At 36.1% G+C, this 21,903-nt stretch overlaps 3 protein-coding genes and 1 long non-coding RNA gene across 4 annotated transcripts in view; 2 read left to right on the forward strand and 2 right to left on the reverse strand.

The window, feature by feature from the left end:
- LOC134669079 (uncharacterized) overlaps positions 1-999 on the reverse strand; it is a 231,814-nt gene extending 230,815 nt beyond the window's left edge. Inside the window, exon 1 of the mRNA XM_063526605.1 lies at positions 650-999. The gene's annotated coding sequence lies outside the window, so the exon portion shown is untranslated. The remainder of the gene's footprint in view (positions 1-649) is intronic.
- The window catches only part of LOC134669094 (uncharacterized), a 272,403-nt gene that overhangs the window by 115,889 nt on the left and 134,611 nt on the right, over positions 1-21,903 (reverse strand). The gene's annotated exons all lie outside the window — the stretch shown is intronic.
- On the forward strand, positions 5,122-5,915 carry LOC134668571 (uncharacterized). The gene is made up of 2 exons (XR_010098805.1): positions 5,122-5,360; positions 5,499-5,915. It is a non-coding gene; the product is annotated as an uncharacterized LOC134668571 (long non-coding RNA).
- Positions 17,565-20,323, forward strand: LOC134668572 (phospholipase A1 member A-like). Its single transcript, XM_063526016.1, has 6 exons — positions 17,565-17,607; positions 17,930-18,035; positions 18,171-18,316; positions 18,949-19,194; positions 19,539-19,863; positions 20,247-20,323. Exons 1-6 carry the CDS (start codon positions 17,577-17,579, stop codon positions 20,290-20,292), a joined length of 900 nt encoding a protein of 299 aa, XP_063382086.1. The 5' UTR covers positions 17,565-17,576; the 3' UTR covers positions 20,293-20,323.

Below are 21,903 nucleotides of genomic sequence, written 5' to 3' on the forward strand. Positions count from 1 at the left end.
GGTTGGAGTCCAACTTGAGTATAATAAAAAAAAAAACGAAAACTCGTTTTGCCTAGTTAAAGACAAGTTTACAAAGTTAATTAGTAGTCATATTTATATTTAATTTGTGGCTTAAAAAAGGGTTAGCGATTTTCCTGCATTCCGCATGTTGGTATTTCTTTCCAAAATCTTAAGAAAGTTCCTGCAATATAATTTAATAGCTATAGATCGTACCTACCTATAGCAATAGAAAATAACATGCAAGTTCCTAAGTACCTATGTTATCTAACTACAAGGCACAAATCAACCAACAAAGGGTCTACCGCGAAATTCAGATTTAGATTTTCGCAGTAGATCCTCAGGTACCTACTTATCCACACATAGACACATTCGTCGAACTAACATAGTACATAATAGCTATATAAGTTTTTGCAATGGTATAATATATAAGGTTAGTAAAAAATAGATTAGTAGGTAATATACTTTATCAGAAAACATAATATATTGAGTTTGTTAGTTTTACTAGTCTTAGTTCGAACTATGTAGTTAAAAGTGCATAATTATGCAGAAACACTGATAGCATACCGGGTTACAAGGCCCGATAAAGCGGCATTAAGGCTTTCTCCCGCAGAGTTATACAATAAGCATAACTGTAAACATCCGCTCTTACCTTTACTTAAGCAAGTCCGTTAAAAATTCCGACACTGCTGTAGGAAACACTAACACTTCGATTTTAGCGAGTCGATCAAGTCTGATCGCACCGTTATTCACGTCATATGTGTGTCAAATAACGAGAAAAATTCTCACAATCTCCGTTTAGAACACTCACTGCATAAGTAAAGTCTAGATAAAACACTTGAAGTACGCTTTTGAACACAAGTTTTCCGACCACTGTCACTTAGTCCTTACAATTTGAATGTTTGAAAATGGAACGGTTGGCGCACGCGCCGAGTGTGCGTTCAACTCAGGCGCAGCAGAGAACCGCGCGCCTCTCTCTCAAGCCAGCGACTGGCGCTCACCGCCGCGCGGCCCGTTTCGCAATCGCAACCACGGTTTTCTTGCAATATCTTGTTGCATGGCAACTGTTGAAAATGCTACGTTTTAAACCTGTATGGTGTTGACAAAAACAGTAATTTTGCTATCGATTGTGGTTAATAGCGCGGCGACGCCTACGGCCTAGCGCAGCGATGCACCATATGTAGCCTTGTGTTAATACCAGTTTTAAAGGCAATGAAAGTTTGAAATTACCTGAGAAACAATGTAAACTTGGCAAACTATCGTTGTCACGATTTTAAATTAGCATACTTATTTTGTTTTGTAAATTCTACTTTAGTAGAGACTTTTTGAGGTTTTAGGTATTTATCATAAATAGGTACTAAATATTTTAAGTTATTAAAGAGAACTCTCTAGCGGAACTCATATTCTAAATGGCTAATGTAAAAGTGAAATTTTATATTTTGCTAATCTTACTTCAACATTGGGACATACATAAACCCTCAATAACTAGGTAGGTAAGCATCCGATTCTTTCGAAATCAGCAATCTCAATCGGCTCTTAAACAAATGACCAAAGCACTCATTTCACCAGACAATCAAACAATACTAAACTATGCGGAAGCCAAAACACACATCGCCAGATATTTCGACTTCGGAGTCACAACACTCCAAACGCATCGGCTTAGACATGCCAGTATAAATACCACCTTCGTTTTTATAAAGCTGTAACGGATATCTTGATCAAGTTATATTGGAGAAGAAGAAACATGTGAGACAATACATAGAGAATTAGAAGAACCACCGATGTTACCAAGATAAATAACATTATCGTCACGCAATGCCGCGGGCATAAAAATGGATTCCGATTCATTGTAGGCCTAATAATGCTACTTAAATGGTTTACTGTCCCACTCAATAAAGTAGCAAGTAATATGCATGGACTGGGTACAAAGTTACCGTTTCTTTCTTTATCAACCTAGTTAACATCTAAGCCTTTGCCTCACTTTTCTTTTCGAAGTTATTAGGGTTACGGGAAAAGTATGTAAGTAGAGGCTATACATTGACTTTCGTAATATTTATATGTATTGCCTGTGCCTTGAAGATGATCGATGTAGGTACATGGTACATGTAATGTACGAGTATGATGTACACATTGTGGAATTCACTAAGTAAAAAAGATCAAGAACTGATGCTCACGCGCTGCCCGCAAATCGCGCCTGTGTGACGGAGCCTTTAGTTTTCAACCGCCCTCAATTTCCTATTTTCAGGCAGGTAATGAAACTGAATTCTGATGAATTTTTCAAGCATATTAATTTTTATTCATCGCTCTTCAAGGTAATGAGAATATTTGATTGCAACAGTTTTTACTGCTTCTTTTTCAAGCTAATTTTTAGGGTTCCGAACCGAAAGGGTAAAACGGGACCCTATTACTAAGACTTCGCTGTCCGTCCGTCCGTCCGTCCGTCCGTCTGTCACCAGGCTGTATCTCACTAACCGTAATAGCTAGACAGTTGAAATTTTCACAGATGATGTATTTCTGTTGCCGCTATAACAACAAATACTAAAAACAGAATAAAATAAAGATTTAAGTGGGGCCCCCATACAACTAACGTGATTTTTGACCAAAGTTAAGCAACGTCGGGCGGGGTCAGTACTTGGATGGGTGACCGTTTTTTTTTTGCCGTTTTTTTCATTATGGTACGGAACCCGTCGTGCGCGAGTCCGACTCGCACTTGCCCGGTTTTGTTCATAGGTTATAAAGTTATTCAACGGAAAACCTTAACAGGCGTTTAAATGTAAGAACTTGTTATTTAAAAAATATATTTTGTATTTTTGTCGTTATTATGTGTTTTAAAGTAACCTTAACCTCAAGAGTGCGTTATAGCTGTTCCTGCCTATTTAAGGCTCTTTAGAAACAGTTCTAATGCATTACGTAACCATGGCTCAGACCGGTCGGTGGTTTCACTGCGTGGCCACAAATAGGAGGATCTGTGTCTAGTTATAGTCATCGTCATCAAGAACAAGCGCGCCTATAGCTAGTCTAGGTAAATTCTTTGTAACTTCCTACTAATTTAGATGAAAATAGTCTTATTATGTAAAAAGTAACATAAATCCAACTCAATTGTAAATATAAATGTAAATAGGTAATAAAATAAATACCAGTGTAAATGTAAGAAAAAAAACTCATAGAAGTCATATCTCATTAGAAAAATGATGAAAAAAATCTGTAACTGACTGTAGACAAAGCCTGAGCGATGAAAGATTTATAAAAATAAAAATAATGAGACATTTCGTATTTCTTAAGACCAACTCTAAAGGCCCCAGTACACAATGGGCCATCGCCGGACACTCCAAGGGACGCAGCCATGCAATATCACTTGCTCCCTCTGATGTATAAATGCGTCCCTTGGAGTGGCCGGCGATGGCCCATTGTGTACTGGGGCCTTAAAGTATAAGAGCGGAGTTACTTATAAGTCCGATTAGAGAAAAAAAAATTTAAAGGCGATGTGTATGAGAATTGTATGGAGCTCAAATTCAAGGGATTGGTCCCCACCAACCCGATGTTGCCAGGCTGAAAATAAAATGGGGTGCCGTTGCTCTCACTGCACTTTTCATTTTCATTTTCAGGGATTTTTGAACCCTAGGAACACCATTACAGGATCAGAAATCAAACTGCGGTCCAATAATTATGCATACTTGCATAGGTACGACATGATCCGTTCTTAGAGACCCTGGACTATAAGTAATTATACTTCCTATCCAAATCCAAGACAACAAATATAATTTACAAGCAGCAGTACATGGAATCATGCCGTCCTTGTCACACATTTTAGAGATATAATATTTAAAAAACAATTTCGCGCTGTTCCCCTACCTCACTACGCCATCGTCCCTCGCCATCCCACTCTAACCCCGCTCCTCAGATACCCGTCATTACATGTTTTTGTGTTAGTCCGAATCACACGTATTTTCGCCAAAATAGTGTTCCTCTAAAAATGTCTGTGTGTGTGTCGATTGATGAAGTTAGGGTGAGTAATTTTAATATGTCTATTAAGCGCTGAATGATAATTATAGAATCAAAACATTACTTGTACCGCCGGCCGCCGTGGCCGAGCAACAAATGAATGGTTTTTCGGCACGGCAAGTCTAGTCTCGTTTGCAATTCTTTACATGGCTAGTAATCTTTAATTTGAAATCGTATTTTCATTTAGCGTTATAAAGTCATTACGTAATAAATCAACTAAGTAAGTAATCTTTGCTTCCGTACGATATCACTTGTTATTGTTACAACTACCTCCTTTTTAGAATAAAATAATTACGGATGAAATAAGTACGGAGCTATAAATAGATAAATCACAAAATGATCTTTAACCCAGTTATATGACTAATACAAAATCCAAAGATTATAGTAATATGTACCATATTACTAACATTTCATGTTTTGAATAAAATATGTTACATTCATACTATGCAATGTTCGCTCAGTAAATTGTTTACGAATGCGAACACCATATTATTATATTATATTGACATGCTTTCGCCTACAGATTTTATATACTGTATACTAGTAGGTACTAGGTATACAAACTATATTCGAATTGAATAAAAATTATAGATCTACCCTACTGTGTAATAAAAAAGATAGGTAACAATATTATTCCTTGCCGATTGGTAATATTTAAGTGCCTATGCACGGTAGCAAATGTGTCTTTGTGCAAATAGACTTATTCTTTACTTAACCCATAAGTTTAATTAGCATCTTATGAGGAGGTATCCTCATACCTGTAGGTATACAGATACCTACATTTTATATGTAGGTACATAAAAAATTTCATTAAATACACGATCTACAAGATACTTGAAGAATAGTTTGACCGACTGTTGCCAGTGACCGATGTATACGACGAGCACGCGCTATGCGTGCTCCGATACCGACATAGTGAATGTATCGTAAGGATTAAAACGGATTAGGTACTGGTTTTAATCGCACATCGCAGTATCGTCGAGTCTTGGGTCCAGTCGGTGTGGTCGCCTCCTTTTGCTCATCAGATCTCCTGCTTTGTGATAAATAGACATTACTGATTGACACTATTAAGTACCAATGCTATATGCTCTTAACATCACATAGCCAGGGCCCGTAGCCAAATTACATTCGCTCCGTGTCGATTCGATCTCTACGTTCGCGAGCGACTGGTCGATAATGTTTATAATAACCTAGCCAAGAGGCAATCTTTTTAGTTAACGCTCAAGCTACGCGCCAAGTCGGTAAAAATTAATTTTTGTCTGTGGTTCTCGTTCAAAACCGTCAAGAAACGTCATCTGTCAGCTGTCAAGAGTGTCAAGTGAACAGCGAATCTAATTTTGGAGAAAATAATTGTTTTATCGGTAAGCAAATTAAATATTTTGGTATTTGTCTAACTTAGTTAATCACAATTTCGTGATAAAATAACTCTATATAGTGTAATATTTGAAAAGTGTGTTGTTAATTGCATATAATTTTGACCTAAAGTTTAACAATTTCAGACAGCCGTCGTCCCCGCAGCCCCAACCAAGGCGGCGGCGCAGCCAGAGCGGGCAAGAGCGGGCTCCGCGGGCTCTTCTTCCACGCTGAGAAGTCCTCGCCAAGTTGGCAGTACAGTACAGTCAAAGCTGCCGCTGCAATCTTCATGACAGTTACCAGTGCTAAGGACATGCACTGCTGGCTTACTTGACCAGAAGAGACAATACTTTAAGCGTTAGTAATGATTCAAACCGTGAAGTGAAATTGTGGACAGGTTTGCCCGAATCAGTGTAACCTCAGTGAAATCATTTACTTCATAGACTTCAAACATTTTCGAAATTAACAAAAGTCAAGCGGACATTGAATACATAGATGTTATGCATTAGATAAGATAAAAGCTGCCTGTGAAACCAAAACTAATAAATCATATTGTTACTTAATATTATTGTTTTATTACCTACTGTCTTTGCTTTTTGTTCATATTTAACCTTTTGTATGCTCCTGTCAAAAATTTGTAATTTATATATCAATCATAATTAAATAAAATAAAATAAATAACTTACACATACTTATATAGACAAATACATACTTGTATACATAGAAAACACCCATGACTCAGGAACAAATATTAGTGTTCATCACACAAATAAATGCCCTTACTGGGATTCGAACCCAGGACCATCGGCTTAGCAGGCAGGGTCAATACCCACTATGCCAGACCGGTCGTTTTTTAAAGACAACTTTTAAAAATTAATGCATTTTTTTAAAGTTGAATATAGGTAAGTATATACATGGGAGCAGATCTGCTCCTAAGCATACCAAAAGTTAAGGTGGTAACCACCATAAATAAATGAAACAATGATTGGGTTAAAAAGTTAATTTATTTTATTGAAAATCTGTTAATGAAAGATGCAGCAGGTATTTTTTGCCGGCAGCATGAAATCAGTAGCCAAGCATTCTTGTTTGTACATACATGTGACATAGTTTCTTCCCTTGACCCTGGCTTTGGAGCACCACAAAGTATTGGTTCATATGCCAAGGCTGCAATGAATATCCAAGTCACCTGAAACAAAATGAATGCTTAGTTTTTCAACAAACTTTGTAACATTTGGTTATAATACTTATTCTCTACCAGTCACATGACAAAAAAAACTAAATGTTTTGTGTAAGTATATGTTAAGATTATTTTTATATAGTGTGTAGGTACAGTCAGCTGCAGAGAAAAGGTACCACTGCTACATAGAAGTTTGTATGCAGGGGTGGTACCTTTTCTCTTCAGCTGACTGTACCTGTGCCTGCCAAAAGAAGTCATATACAATATGTTTCATAATATGAAAAAGTTTCAATACTATGGTTGATAATTGATATGTATGACAACAGCCCGTCTGGCCTAGTTGGTAGTGACTATAGTGACCCTGCCGGTTAAGCTGATAATCCTGAGTTTGAATCCCCGGTAAGGAAATTTGTGTAATGAGCACAGATATTTTGTACCTGAGTCATGGGTGTTGTCTATGTATTTAAGTATAGTTTGACAAAGGACTGTCTCATTTCAAACAAAGACGGAGAGAATCATACTAGCTTTGTCATATACTAGTACTAGCACCCAAAAGATAACTATGAGTATAGTTTTCCTGGTTCTTACTGACTGACAAATTGGTTTGACCATCTATATATAGTTATCTAAGTACCCTAAGTACCCACAACACAAGTCTTCTTGAGCTTACTGTACAGTCCGACAAGAAATTGTAGAAATTAAAAAGTAGCAACACTGTAGTCTCGTCCCTTTCAAATCAATTTAAGAAAATGGGATGACACTACAATATTGCTAGTTGTTAGTGACCTTGCCTATGAAGGTGATGGTTTTGCGTCCTGGGAAGGGCATTTATTTGTGTGAAGAACATTTGTTCCCGAGTCTTTATCTATATTTGTAAAGCCTTTACCTATATACCTTTGCCTTTACACATTCAATTCACTTTCCTATTGAAAAACAAGTGCTTGCCATTGTGCATATGGGTACCAAATTTAATCTACACCGTTCATCGGTTTATATTTGATGACGTAACAGGAAGACATTTGTTATTTTAGCATTAATAACATATTTTATATACTTTTTAGTAGGTATAGTAGGAATAAGTTATTGACTCACTCTTACCTTTGTAGGGACGTTGTTACGTGTTGCATTTGTGGGTGCATAATCCATTTTTCCATGACACTGTCACTATAGATAGGTAGATATTCAGCGCCTCGGTCACATTGGATTCTTTGGGTGAAATGCTGCGTACGGCCCACAATCCTTTGATCGTAGCAGTCCTTTCCTAAGCAGTTTCAATAGAGGCGATTTTTCAGACGGCGCCTGCGTCTAAGCGACACTTCCGCGTTGTTCGCCGCCCACAATGATGTTGAAGTATGCTTTTTACTACAAATTCTAATTTACAAACACTATTATTCGGTATTTTCTTGTGCTTCGATAAGTTATCTGCAAGGGGATAGCTCGCGCTACGTAGCTACACCTAGGAGGCGATAACGATTTGATTTCGCTTGTCAAAAGTGTCACTTGGCTAGGCAATGTATGACAGATGGCGAATCCCGGTAACGAAAGTTTTGCGTTTCGTTACAACATTGCAACTTGGCTAACATTTTTGTATTCGTTAATATTTTTCGACAGACTCATCTACGGTACCTGTCATTCCCATACATTTTTTATCGATTCGTTAGCGATATCTTTTTTCGAAATGTGTTTTGGCTAGGCCCCCAGTTACTTTCTACAACAGTACTGTATAACGGAGGCGTACCAAGTGTGAACAGTATATCTTTGGACGAGTAAGTAAACCTCATGAATGTGCTAACATCAATTTCTTTTTATACACTCGCATATTATCAACTCAATGTAATTTTAGAATGAAATAAATCATGGTCAAAGTATTGGGACTTGATTTGTGTAATATTATGGACTACGTCAAATAATAATACTCCGCTATTACAAGAGCGTCGAGGATCGTAAACTCATGCGTAAATCGTATCGGAAATATAAGTAAACCTCCTAATGACAACTGGATTTCAGAATTTGGTAGTTTACGTAGAGTGAGTACTTAGAAACTTAGGTATACTATGCAACGAGATGATCATCAAACAGATAGGTAAGTACTCGGTATAAACCGTGTTACCAAATAAAAGTCAATGACAAAAGGAGAGTTTATGATATTGCACATTAAATAACACATATAAATTAAAATTCATATAGGATAAATATTTAGTTACAAACGAGAAGTCGAGGCAAAATTTTCCACATTCATTGTGTCGAGAGCTCCGCCTTCACAGCGTTGAGGTTATATTTGCCCCACTTTAATAGTGAAGAGGCTATCTTAACTCCACATTAATTGTGTCGAGAACTCCGCTTTAACAGCGTTGAGGGTAAATTTGCCCCACTTTAATAGTGAAGAGGCCATCATTACTCCACATCAATTGTGTCGAGGGCTCCGCTTTAACAGCGTTGAGGCTAAATTTGCCCCACTTTAATAGTGACGAGGCTATCTTTACTCCACATTAATTGTGTCGAGAACTCCGCTTTAACAGCGTTGAGGGTAAGTTTGCCCCACTTTAATAGTGATGAGGCTATTTTTACTCCACAGTAATTGTGTCGAGAGCTCCGCTTTCACAGCGTCGAGGTTGAATTTGCTCCTCATTAATAGTAACGAGGTTATCCTTACTCCACATTTACTGTGTTGAAGATTTATGATGATAATTGCATAATATCAAAAACTACATAATAATGGCTGACTCGCTCTTCGATTGCTTCGGTCATTTGGTTTATCGGTCGCTTTGCTCTTCGGCCGCTTCGCTCTTCGGATGCTACGCTCTTCGGTCTCTCCGCTCTTCGGATGCTACGCTCTTCGGTCGCTTCGCTCTTCGGATACTACGCTCTTCGGTCGCTTCGCTCTTCTGATGATACGCTCTTCAGTCGCTTCGCTCTTCGATCACTTCGTTCTTCAGTCACTTCGTTCTTCGGTCTTTACGCTCTTCGGTATATTTGTTCTGCAGACGCTTTGATCGTTATAAAATGAGTCAAAGATATATAACCGTGCTCCACTGTAACAGTGTTGATGCCAATGTAATGTACTTGTCATAGTCTGCATCCAGACCTTTATGTTGCCTCCACTTTAATAGTGATGATGTGACTTTACGTATGTGAAATACAAAGGAGATTTTAGTTACGTTGAAGCAATTTAACTGGTGTTAATGCAGCCTAAAATCCTGTTAAGTACACCAACAGTGCTGTATGACGAGTAAACAATATATGGAAAGAGATATAACTCTTTAACCGGTTTTACATTCACATTATTATACATACATATAACGAAGTTATGTGTTCCAAATAGCTTCAAACAGCATCTTTGTCCTGCAGTCAAATATATAGCATCTCAACGAGCCCGATTTACCTACTCGTAACAAATCCAGTACGATTTGCTTACTGGTTATCTCAGCTCTAAACTTCAGGGGACCGTCGCCGCAACTAACAAGGGCTGCACCGTGGTTGATGCATATATCCCACGACGCGAAATCAACGCTGGAATCCTTAGCTGAAAACCAATATGCACAATTGCACAACAATGCAACCAGAGTTAAATGCTGTAACCTGTTACATGAGTCGCCATCGCTAAATAGTTAGATTGACAATCGCAATAAAAGATTGATATCCATCAACAATAATAAAATTAAATATTGTCATTAATTTAAATGCTCTAGGTTGTCATATTATATTGCTGTACAGTTATAATAGGGTATTTTCCTACTACTACTACAAATCAATTACCTTTTTAGAACTGTCAAAACGATTTGCTAACATGGAATTTATATGAAACATTAGATCGTGACGTCACGGTCAACTCACCTACTTTTTACACGACTGCCCAAACAAAAAGAGTGTATTGTTATTTTTCTATCCAATTTATAAAATAGAACTTGTGTTTAACAATAACTCTAATCTGTTTTTTTTATGCATGGTGTAAAATAATTTATTTAAATACTTATAGTACCTATGTAATACCCTATTGAATGCTACGTAACACGAGAAAGCTTAAATAATTATTGATGATTGTGTATCACAAGAATACTGTGCACGCTGCACAGTATAATTGTTATTTTTAAAAAAAAGGTTACTATAAGTTACTCCTTGAATGATAAATTTCAAGTAAATGCCTTATACACAAATATATCATAATTTAAGACCTAACTACCTACACTACAATCTACCAAAGTTTACTTGCCACTTGTATCACGTGTAGTCGTCATCGGTCAGATACGTAAAGAAAGACGAGTTATTTATTAATAAAGGTAGTCTATCTATATACATTATTTAGCTATTTACATATCGTTTGAGAATGTGACTGTCTCATTTCAATCAAAGACAGAGAGAATCGTACTATCTTTGTCTTACACCAGTACTAGCACCCAAAAGGAAAGGATGAGTATAGTTTTCCTGTTACTGATTGACAAATTGGTTTGACCAACTATATAAATCTATAATTTGAAGCTGAATTATAGTTGAAAATTTGAAAAATTATGAGTTTCAAAACAGCACCTACAGGCTTTTCTACTAGTCATTGTCCGGACTTATTAGTCTAAATGTATAGAAACTTGATTTCTATGACAACCTTACAATGAAGAAAAATCTCCTTTACCCACAGGCTTTGTATAGAAGAGGGTATTTATTGTTGTATTGGATCTTCATTGCAAACTGTCATAAAGTTATATTTTATTCTACTTGTCAATACTTAAAAAGACATACATTCATAGATTAATCATAACGCAAAAAATAATTACATCCAGTGAGTGGTTGGTAAAATCTAAATGATAAAAAACAGCTTATTTATTATGTATAGTGTCTGGCAGAAAACAACCTAAACCGTTGTAGTAATTATAATCTTGAAAATTAAAACAATGTATATCTTAGTTAAATTTAAATTGAAATTCGAATAATATAATGGGTATAAAGTGCTATAAAAATTGGTTCAGAGCTATAACTAAAGATTGAACACACCTTTCCATGGTCTATATAAGCAAAGGCAAAATAACATTATACAACAGTTATAACCATAATTTTAAGAAGTTGTTTTTTAAAGTTATAGTTATAGTATTACAATAAAAACTAAGAAAGTTTAATTAATAATCAAACGAACTTACCTGTGAAGTTTGATTACAATTATACGAGTATCCAAATCCAAGACAACAAATTCCCGCCCCCCAACCCCGAAAATTAAAATAAAATAGTCTCTGTTCATAACACAAAAAATATCCACTCTGAAATAATGACGGGTATCTGAGGAGCGGGGTTAGAGTGGGATGGCGAGGGACGATGGCGTAGTGAGGTAGGGGAACAGCGCGAAATTGTTTTTTAAATATTATATCTCTAAAATGTGTGACAAGGACGGCATGATTCCATGTACTGCTGCTTGTAAATTATATTTGTTGTCTTGGATTTGGATACTCGTATAATTGTAATCAAACTTCACAGGTAAGTTCGTTTGATTATTAAATATAATATTATACAATCGAATCGTCGCGTGTGTTTTCTAACACATAAGCGCGGTAGTTTTCTCTACGAGCATGCTTTCAAGTTGATTACTTGCAAGACCTTTACCCTCAACGAGGTAATTTTACTAATCGTCGTGTTGTGTTGAAACTCGTTTTCTATTAAATTCAATATGTCACTAGGCTTAAGAGTACTTGTGTATGCCGACGGAAAGTTTTCGGAAAGTATTCCAAAATGGAAATTTACAGAAACACTTAAATTTCTATAAATTTAATATCCGTGCACTTTTTCAACATAATCGAAACTTTCCGAAACTTGCACCCAAGCGGGCGTTATTATTGCGCATACCTACGACCTACGTTAAAAGTAACTCCTGTCAGTAAATATTTATGTACTATGGTTTTTATATTATAAGTATTTTTTTAAACAATCCTCTTTTAAATCTGTTATGCAACTTATTTATATTCTATGCCAACAAGTCCAATACTTTAAGTGGCATACGTCCATTCTTAAGATATAAGATTTATACATATATCTAACGTAAGAAATAATAGACCGACAATAGTTATTTGTTTTACAAGGGGGCAAAGTTGTTGTTTAATCGCTCGTGCTAATATTGATACCCGAGCAAGCGAAAGATTCCAAAATTGAACCACGAGCGTAGGTTCGAAAAATGGAATCTTGAGCGTTGCGAGGGTTTCAAAGCACGAGGGTTAAACAAAATTTTCCCCCGAGTGAAACACAAAATTTTTCACCACACCAACCCGAAGCAAATATTAAATGTAAAATATCAAACAACATCAAACCAAATCAAATCCAAATGAATGTTATTAAATATTTATCATCCAAAATCATCATTTAAAAAGTCATAAGAAAACAACTCAAAATTTGCATTTGATTACTTTGCCTCACATGTGAATAAAATGCAACTTTGCTATTCGTTTTTGAAGTGCAAAGTAATTCTTTCCGAGCTGGTGTGGTGAAAACATATTTCTTGCATTTCTAGAGTAGTAGGGATTTGAGAACAAATATATTCTCGAATCATTTAACAATGCCTACTTTTTAGCGAAAATTCGTTCAGAAAACAAAAGGCGCATATAATTGTTTTAAGAGCAATTGTTCTAAATACTTACCTATTAAAGCATAGGTAATTTGGTATCATGAATCATGAAAACGTATACCGGGTGCGGCCTGTAACATGAGCAAATAATTAAAACATAGATTGTACTCCTCAAACGAAGACACTTTTGTTCAACAACTTTTAATAATTAGAAGTATTTAGACTCCCTATTTTTCATACAAAATAAATATTATCTTCAATGGACGCCATCGCCACGCCATATCATTGTGATTGACGTTGCTTATCACGCCTTAAACATAACAGAATTCGCAATACATTGCGTCTTAGAATTAACTTTAAAGTGTATTAAAAATCAAACCACAAGTTATTTTTAAAAGTCGCTGAACAAATGTTGGTCAGTATGAGGAGTACAGCCTACAGTTTAATTTTTTGCTCATATTACAGGCCACACCCGGTATAAACCAGAATAGCTATGTCGTGAAAATAGTGAAATCGTGTCGAAATCAATAGACCGGTGTCAAACGCCACGAGTGTGTCATTATCACATGACGAATCAAGCTTTACTCAACACGTCCTTTGCTTCAACCGTGTTAACAACCGGTTATTTGAGGGTTAAAATACTTTACTTAAAAATAAATGTCGGCCCGTTTCAAGACCGTTATCATGCAGAAAAAACACGGTAAGTAGGTAATTATTCGCGCGTTGAAAGGGCGCGAATATTTGTTTACTGTAACTACATTTTGTAAGTAAAAGTAGAACATGATGTCAACATTTTTAGGAAGACTGGACTGGACTGGAGTTAACCCTTAAATGCATAGTGTTGCCAAATGTCTACAAAGCATTAGACAGCTCACAGTTTTAAAATAAAAAGGCTTACGTTCTTGAACGCACCTTTATACCAAACGTCAAGTAATAGGGTGATGATGTAAGGGTTAGATTTACGCAATATTTTTAATTTATAAAAAATACATTCGTTTTAAGACGAAAAGCCGGCAAACTTGGAAAAATCCACAAGTTGATCATTTTTAGTATGTGCTTTTAAACGGTTTTTTCGGGGCATGTAATTATTTTATATTTAAAAACTTTATCATAGGTATATCACAAATAGTGTACCTTTCAAATGGTAGTAAATAATTTTCATATATATATTACTGAAAATTACATATTTACATAAATATGATTTAGCCAATTCAACTTCTAACACTGATTTCGCAGTGAAAATGGAATTTATATTTTTTTACTATTTTTGCTAGAATCAGCAAACAATTATGTGATACATATATCGCAAAGAACGCTATACATTTGTCTCTATTAATGTATATTTTTTTATGATTGCATTAGAGAATGTGTGCAGTCAAGTGCACGTCCTTGGACATACTTTACGAAATGTACTTACTTTATAATAATGTATTAACAAATAGAAATACAATGCAAATAGAAATGTTGATTTGTTACTTACATCAAATCTATGATATGGCTCCCCTATACGATGGGCCAACGCCGGCCACTCCAAGGGACGCATTTATGCGTTAGAGGGAGCAAGTCATATTGCTATCTCATTCTACCGCATGGCTGCGTCCCTTGGAGTGGCCGGCGCTGGCCCATCGTGTAGAGGGGCCAATATAAATAAACTAATTGAGGCTTGAAAAGTTGTATAAATTATGGGCGTAAATGTTGTAGTAGTAAGTAGTAGTAAACGCTTTATTGTACAAAAAGACATATTAAAAATAACATACAATTAGCAAGAAGTACAAAGGCGAACTTATCCCTTTGAGGGATCTCTTCCAGTTAACCTTTGAGTAGATGAGAGGAGAGAGTGAAAAGAGCAAATGCAGCAAAATGTACAACAAGGTACCAGAAAGATAAAGGATAATGTTCCCATTATAACAAATAATAAAGACATGTTCTAATGGAATTTACCAACACTGTCCTACTTGACTTTTTTTTTCTTTAATACACAACAAGACAAAACTGTACCTACTTACGAAAAACCCGATGGTCGAATATACTTACTGGAATGTAAAACTTGTTTTTCGTCAGAGTCAATTTATCTGAACTAAAAGTGACGTTACGCATTCATACGGCTTTAATAAATAAAAAAAAAATAAAAAAGCCTTTTATTCCAACTCATTACTAACTAAAGTTTACAAACTAAGGTTACATATAACTTATTTTTAATATTTACATAATACAATTTATATCTATACTTTTCATTTGAAGAATCGGTTGAAAAATGCGCCCTGAAATTGAGAACAGCCATACTCGTACGTAAGCATTTTTGTCCAAGCTGAAAGGGATACCTTCGCTTCACTCGGTACACAATTAGGCCAAGCAATAAGAAGTTATAGAGGGAAATGCTAGGAACACAAATTTTGACTACGTAACTTTGTTTGGACTAGTTAGGCGGTGAACATATCAAAAGTCCCCGGCCGTAGCCCCGGTGCTGGGGGGTAGAGGGGGGAAAGAAGGTCTCATTTTTCGGTTTTTCACTTATATCTTGGAAACTTTGCGTCTTAGCGACATGACTACTAAGACAAACCAAAAGCTGATAAAATTTGTTACAAGTTTTATTCAGTCAAGTTTTTCGATATCTTGAATAGTTTTTGAGATATCCGCTCTTGAAAGTTTATTTAGGGCTTTCAATTTTATCTTGATATCTACATTAGTGACGCTGCTAGACAGTGTTTGGTATCATTTTCGTATAAATCGTGGGTGCTGAATTCATTTTTGTTATCACATTGACACCATTCCAAAGAAAAAACATATAAACTTTAAACAAATACCTTTTTTTTTAAATTCCTCTTCACGCTTAAACCGTTCAACCGATTTAATTTAAATTTGGTATACAGATATTTCGAGTCCCAAGACAGGACATAAGATACTTTTTATCTCAATAATCATCCTTTAAAGTTGTGAAATGGAGTATGGGGGGAATTCAACTTCGTCGACGAAACTGAATTCCTGAGGTTAATACTGCTCAAGGTAAGGTTTGAAGTCATGTTTGGTATCATTTTCATCTAAATGACAGATGTATTCCGTCCTAAATTTCATCTAAACCGGTTCAGCGGTTATTGACTCCCCATACAAACTTCCACCCCACTTTTCATACCCTCAAAAGATGCTTTTGGTTATTAAAACTATCCTATGTTCTGTGTCGAGACTGAAACTATTTCTATACCAAATTTCAACGAAATTGGTTCAGCAGTTTAAGCGTGATGAGGGATTTAAAAAAATATATTTTTTTTAATTTTGGTTTTACTTCGGAATAGTGTCAATGTGATACCATAAATGAATTTAGCACCCCCGATTTATACGAAAATGATACCAAACATGGCCTAACAGCTTCACTGACGTAGATATCAAGATAAAATTAAAATCCCTAAATAAACTTTCAAGAGCGGGTATCTCAAAAACTATTCATGATATCGAAAAACTTGACTGGATAAAACTTGTAACTAATTTTATCAGCTTTCGGTTTGTCTTAGTAGTCATGTCGCTAAGACGCAAAGTTTCCAAGATATCAATGAAAAACCGAAAAAATCGACCTTCTTACCCCCCTCTACCCCCCAGCAGCGGGGCTACAGCCGGGGACTTTTGATATGTTCACCTCCTAACTAGTCCAAACAAAGTTACGGAGTCAAAAATTGTGTTCCTAGCATTTCCCTCTACAACGTTTTTTGAGCATTCATTTCCTGACCTAAATGTAAAATTGTAAAACAATGCTGACATTTACACAATAAATTATTTTTTGAAATGAGCACGAAAAATCATGCAACGTTTATTATAATAGCCATTATGACATGTTAAGTGATAGGAAAGAAAACTAAGTATCATTCAAATATCATGTGAATGAATTGTGCGTCAAAATCGGTAAATGCGTTAGAATTAGAACGCAAATAAGTATATAATGTAATTTACAAAGATTACAAAGATATTGTACATAATAAAGTTTGTTAGTTTAATGTTCAATTAATTGCCTATCATTGTTGTTGTAGATTACTATGTGAACGTTTTCGACCTGCATTTGTAAAGTATATAAATTACAAATATCGACCAAAGTTTACTTCAAGGGATCCCGTCAAGGAGTTTGGGATGTAGACGTTGTTAAAATATTATAATTAAATAGTATAGGCTGCAAGTTACCTAATGGTGTAGATCGATTGTTTTAAGAAAAAGGGCGCCAACCTACTGAAGACAAAGTATATTTTTCGTCAATCCGAGCGATAACTCGATGACATTATGGTGTTAAGTCTAAGACATTACTACGCTACTAAGACACACTATACATATACCAACATGCCTGAAGAAAAATATGTCGATGTAAAATTGGCCCACTTTTTATTATCTATAATCTTAGCCGATTATCGCTTGAGATAATTCTAGTTAGTTCTGATTTTAACTGATTATCTGATCAGGATAAAGGAAGAGTATAAAAGCAATACAGTTATTATTATTACAGTTGTTGTCGAATATCTACAGTCAGTGTCCAAAATGAAGATTATTGTATTACTTCTAGTCATTGGTGTGTATACGTCGAATCGTCTTCATTTTCGGATGTGTAACGTGTAATATGTATAAACCAATTTTTAAACAAGCAAATACGTCTGCGAGCGGTATACTAAATTTTATATTAAAGGAAAGAATGAAAAAAATTACGCTTCCGGCAGGACTTAAACCCGCAACCTCGACATTGAAAATTGAAATTAAATAAATTTCAAATTAATTTAATTTTTTTCCTATAAATAATAACATAATTAAATAACAAAATATCATTCATTCATTACTTTTCTACTACCTGTGTAAACTATAACTTTTAGTTATGTATTGTTTTGGCACCTTTTCAGGGCACTTCACATCTGGGGTACCACTTAACAGTAAGCCTCAGAACGTGAATAAACATGATGTTAATGTTGCCAGGAGCTCGAAGAATCTCTATTTTCTATTCACAAGGTCAGTTTAGTAAACAAAAAGTGTATTGTATTACAGAATAGGTACTACCCTGGTCGTAGCAAAGGATTCTGAGTAATTCACAAGCCTCCCAGCACTCATATTTGAAATAGTAACCTGTGATGATTGTTTCTACAGACTAAACCGCACAACAGGCCAATTGCTAACTCTGGACAAGGATTCCATCCTGGCGTCAAATTTCAACGCCAGCTGGCCTACGGTCATTGTCTGCCACGGATACACCCACAGCTTAAGCAGCGAGATCAACCAGCTCATCCGAGACGGTACTTCTGTTCCTTTATTTAATATTATGGTAGTAAAACATGATATGTTAACGATATAGTTAAATAAGCAATCACGTTGAAATATGTATAACAGAAAGTAATATATTATTAAAGGTGATGAGGATTCGAAGTATTTATAGTATATTTTTAGAGGACTGACAAAGTAAAAGCTTAAAACAACCATGCTGATAGATTCCTAGTTGGATGCCTTCAACACATGTGATCATTTCTTAAACTATATTTTGGGACAATTTTTGAAGAGGGTGTTTTTACCCGACTACGGCAACGTAAAAGGAGGGTTATGATTTTGACCGGTATGTATGTGGGTATGTATGTATGTATGTTCATTTGTTCCCTCAGAACTTCTAAAGTACGCATTATAATTTCGACATCTGTATGGTAATTTTTTAGTTTTGGAAAATCTGATATTTAATCATCGTTTTAGGAAGGGTTTTTAACAACAAAAATATTCTGTACGAGGCACCAATCTACATTTTATAGTTAGTTATTTGAAAATTGACCACTTTTGTATGTTTATGTACCTATGTTAAAGTTTAGTCTGTTTATGCAATTCGCGTTATGATTCATAAAAACTTACTCGATGCATACTTTAAAACATTTTATCATTTCAGCTTATCTAGAAATCGGGGATTTCAACGTCATCATCCTGGATTGGAGCCACTTAGCCCAAGCCTTCTACGCGAACGCGATTGCCTCCGTCCCGTCAGTAGGCCAAGACCTCGGCTCCCTACTGCTGTTCATCCATGATGTAACCGCGACTCCTTTTGAGACCATGCATTTGGTCGGCTTTAGCCTTGGCGCTCACGTTGCTGGGAACGCTGGACGATATACGGGGGGCAGGGTTGGAAGGGTTACAGGTTAGTTATTGTTCCGTACGCGTGCTAATGACCTTGTCTTTCGTTTTCTCAATATTGAGGATAGTGACACCATAATTGGCAAATCAAGTCAAAAAGTCAATGTCAAGACTCATACTTAATATATGCAGTCATTATTAGCTTAATTATCAATTACACTAAGAAACGAAGATAGGAAATTTCGATTTTAAAAATTATTCTCAAGTGAATTTATTCAACATAATATAAGAAGTTTGGCCTTAGCTACTTTAAAGCAATCACTTAAAAATGATTTCTTATTAAAATTTGCCGCTTTCTGATGTTGTGAAGCCAAACAGGCTAAATACAGCAATATTCTATTTTTACAGGATTAGATCCCGTCAGCCCAATCTGGCTCATAAACAGCAACCGCATTGCTTCCACCGACGGTATCTACGTCGAATGCATCCACACTTACGGCAACAACGGGGGTATCGCCTGGGGAGACGTCGACTTCTATGTCAACGGTGGGGCCTCCCAGCCAGGCTGCGTTCTTTCCACCTGCAGTCACAACCGATCTTACCGGATTTTTGCCGCGACCGTTAAGTATAACCACTTGGTCGGAAGACGGTGTGATAGCCAGGATGAAATTGTGGCGGCTTTTTGCTCCGGTCCTGAACTACGATTGGGCAATAGTGACGTGTATAAGTCTGGGTGAGTGACGGGGCAAATATTTATTTAATATTTTGATTCTTCTTATTTCTTCTTTATCGAATATAAAATTTAATGACATCCTGGTTCTTAGTAGATTTTGTTAATAGAATTGACCTAACTTTCTCAACAGTTCACCCTTGAAATTCGATTCATTCATTCTATTGATATGATAAAAAAAATCTATTTAGGTAGTAGTATTTAGGTTTTCCTTCAATTGAAATCGTAAATAAACAAATGTACTCATATGGCCTGATAAAAAGTATTTTGAAATATATATGTTAATTGCATTCAAGATAATCGGATTATCACCAAATCAGATTAGCCAACTTCCGAGTTTTTATCGCTTAATTAGGTACTAACTTTGTTTATTTACTTTTTTTCAGATCTGGGTTATATTACGTCAGCGCTGGGAGGAGCTACCCATATTGATAAGGCGCAAAACAAAACATCATGAAATTCGGAGAAACATAATTTTAAGTTGTTAGAGTCTGTCTAAGCGAACTCTGCAGTCTATGCACCGACTTGTATAGAACAAGTGATATCATTGTCAATGCCATGCAGATTTAGATTGTTTCGACGTATAAGCATTGGATATAAGTGTTGCATTTGTTTGTGCCAAAATAAAGTAACTGTTTGTACTAATAATTATACATATTTAACGATAAATCAATCGCTTATGAATATAATAATGTGTGAACATCGACAAGATGCCAAGAAAACCGACTATACTAGTAAGTACCTAGTCAAAAGAAATCAGAAATATTTATTGTGTAAACTGATGTGTAGGTACAGGAAGTCTAATTAAATACATTTTTAATAGGTACAGAAGTTTGATAAAAATAGGTACTTCATAATAAAAAGCCTTGGCTTGGCTTGTCTTGACTTGGCTCACGAGATAACCACCATCGTCGTTTTAAGAGTTAGACTCTTGTCGGTGTAGCTCTCTCCATTATGGGATGTTAATTCGACGATCATTGTCCCGAAAGTTCAGGCGAACGGTCTCATAGCGAAGGGTCTCGATCTGGACCAACATCTTGAGAGAGTCTCGCTAGGTGACTGAATCAAGGGTCAGATGCAGAAGGCGGTAGTCTTGGACACGGCGCGGATAGTGTGACGGTTCCTCTCACCGCGGCCCTGACCACCGGCAGCTTGGGTCTTGCTCCGCTTAAAACTAATTCTAAGTTTTAGAAGGATAAATTTATTGATAGTTTTGGGTTTTCTCGTGTACCTAGTACCTAGTGAATCATTGTTATTCTTGTGAGAAATAAAGATCTTTAAACCGAATTAGGAGATATACTGTTACTGGCGTAAGCTAATGTGTTAGTTGACATTGGCAATTTCGTCTATATACAGCAAACCAGTTTTTTCTGATAGTACGATTTGTTGGCTAAACTATAATCTCGTCTCATTCATTGAAATAACTATCAAGAATAGACCCTCCAATAGTCATAATATGACTTGTGTTTGCTGAGTACATTTCAAGAAAAACGAGAAAATTTTGTGTTCCTATTTTCCCCATTTTTCATCGTATTTGCACGTGGATTCGACCTATCGACGCAGAAAAAATTGGAGATTCAAAAATTGCAATAAAAAAAATTTGACCTTGTTTGGGTTACTAGTTACTACGTGTTTGCTTTCCGGCGTCGATATCATGTCTGAATAGAATCGCATTATTGCAAGCTCTGGTTGGCATTAATGAACCAGCGTACGTTTTCCGACAACCGGTCCGTATATTGTCGTCATATTTGGGTCGATCGTAACAGACGATGGGCGCAGACAGAGCCCGGTGCATCCGTTTGACGAAGGCACCGTCTCCATAGGACTGGACGACACGATATTTGTCATCATGCTAGGTTAGGGTTGATCAGGCGACGGGTGTAAAAAAAACCGTTGTATTCGCTTGACATTCGCTCGGAAGAAACCTACAGGCTGGGGTACCACATAATACGTCACAGCAACAGTGAAAACTTGAATAATGTGGTTACATTATGAAAATGGCCACTCGTCAAAAGGTCCATTTAGCGTCGCTTATGTTTGGCA

This window comes from Cydia fagiglandana, chromosome 11 (assembly GCF_963556715.1).
Source record: "Cydia fagiglandana chromosome 11, ilCydFagi1.1, whole genome shotgun sequence".
Taxonomy (NCBI): Eukaryota; Metazoa; Arthropoda; class Insecta; order Lepidoptera; family Tortricidae; genus Cydia; species Cydia fagiglandana.

Coding starts and splice junctions, on each gene's coding strand:
- LOC134668572 (XM_063526016.1), top strand. CDS start 17,577: ATGAAGATTATTGTATTACTTCTAGTCATTG. Junction 18,036..18,170: donor CTCTATTTTCTATTCACAAG/GTCAGTTTAGTA, acceptor TTGTTTCTACAG/ACTAAACCGCACAACAGGCC. Junction 19,195..19,538: donor CAGGGTTGGAAGGGTTACAG/GTTAGTTATTGT, acceptor CTATTTTTACAG/GATTAGATCCCGTCAGCCCA.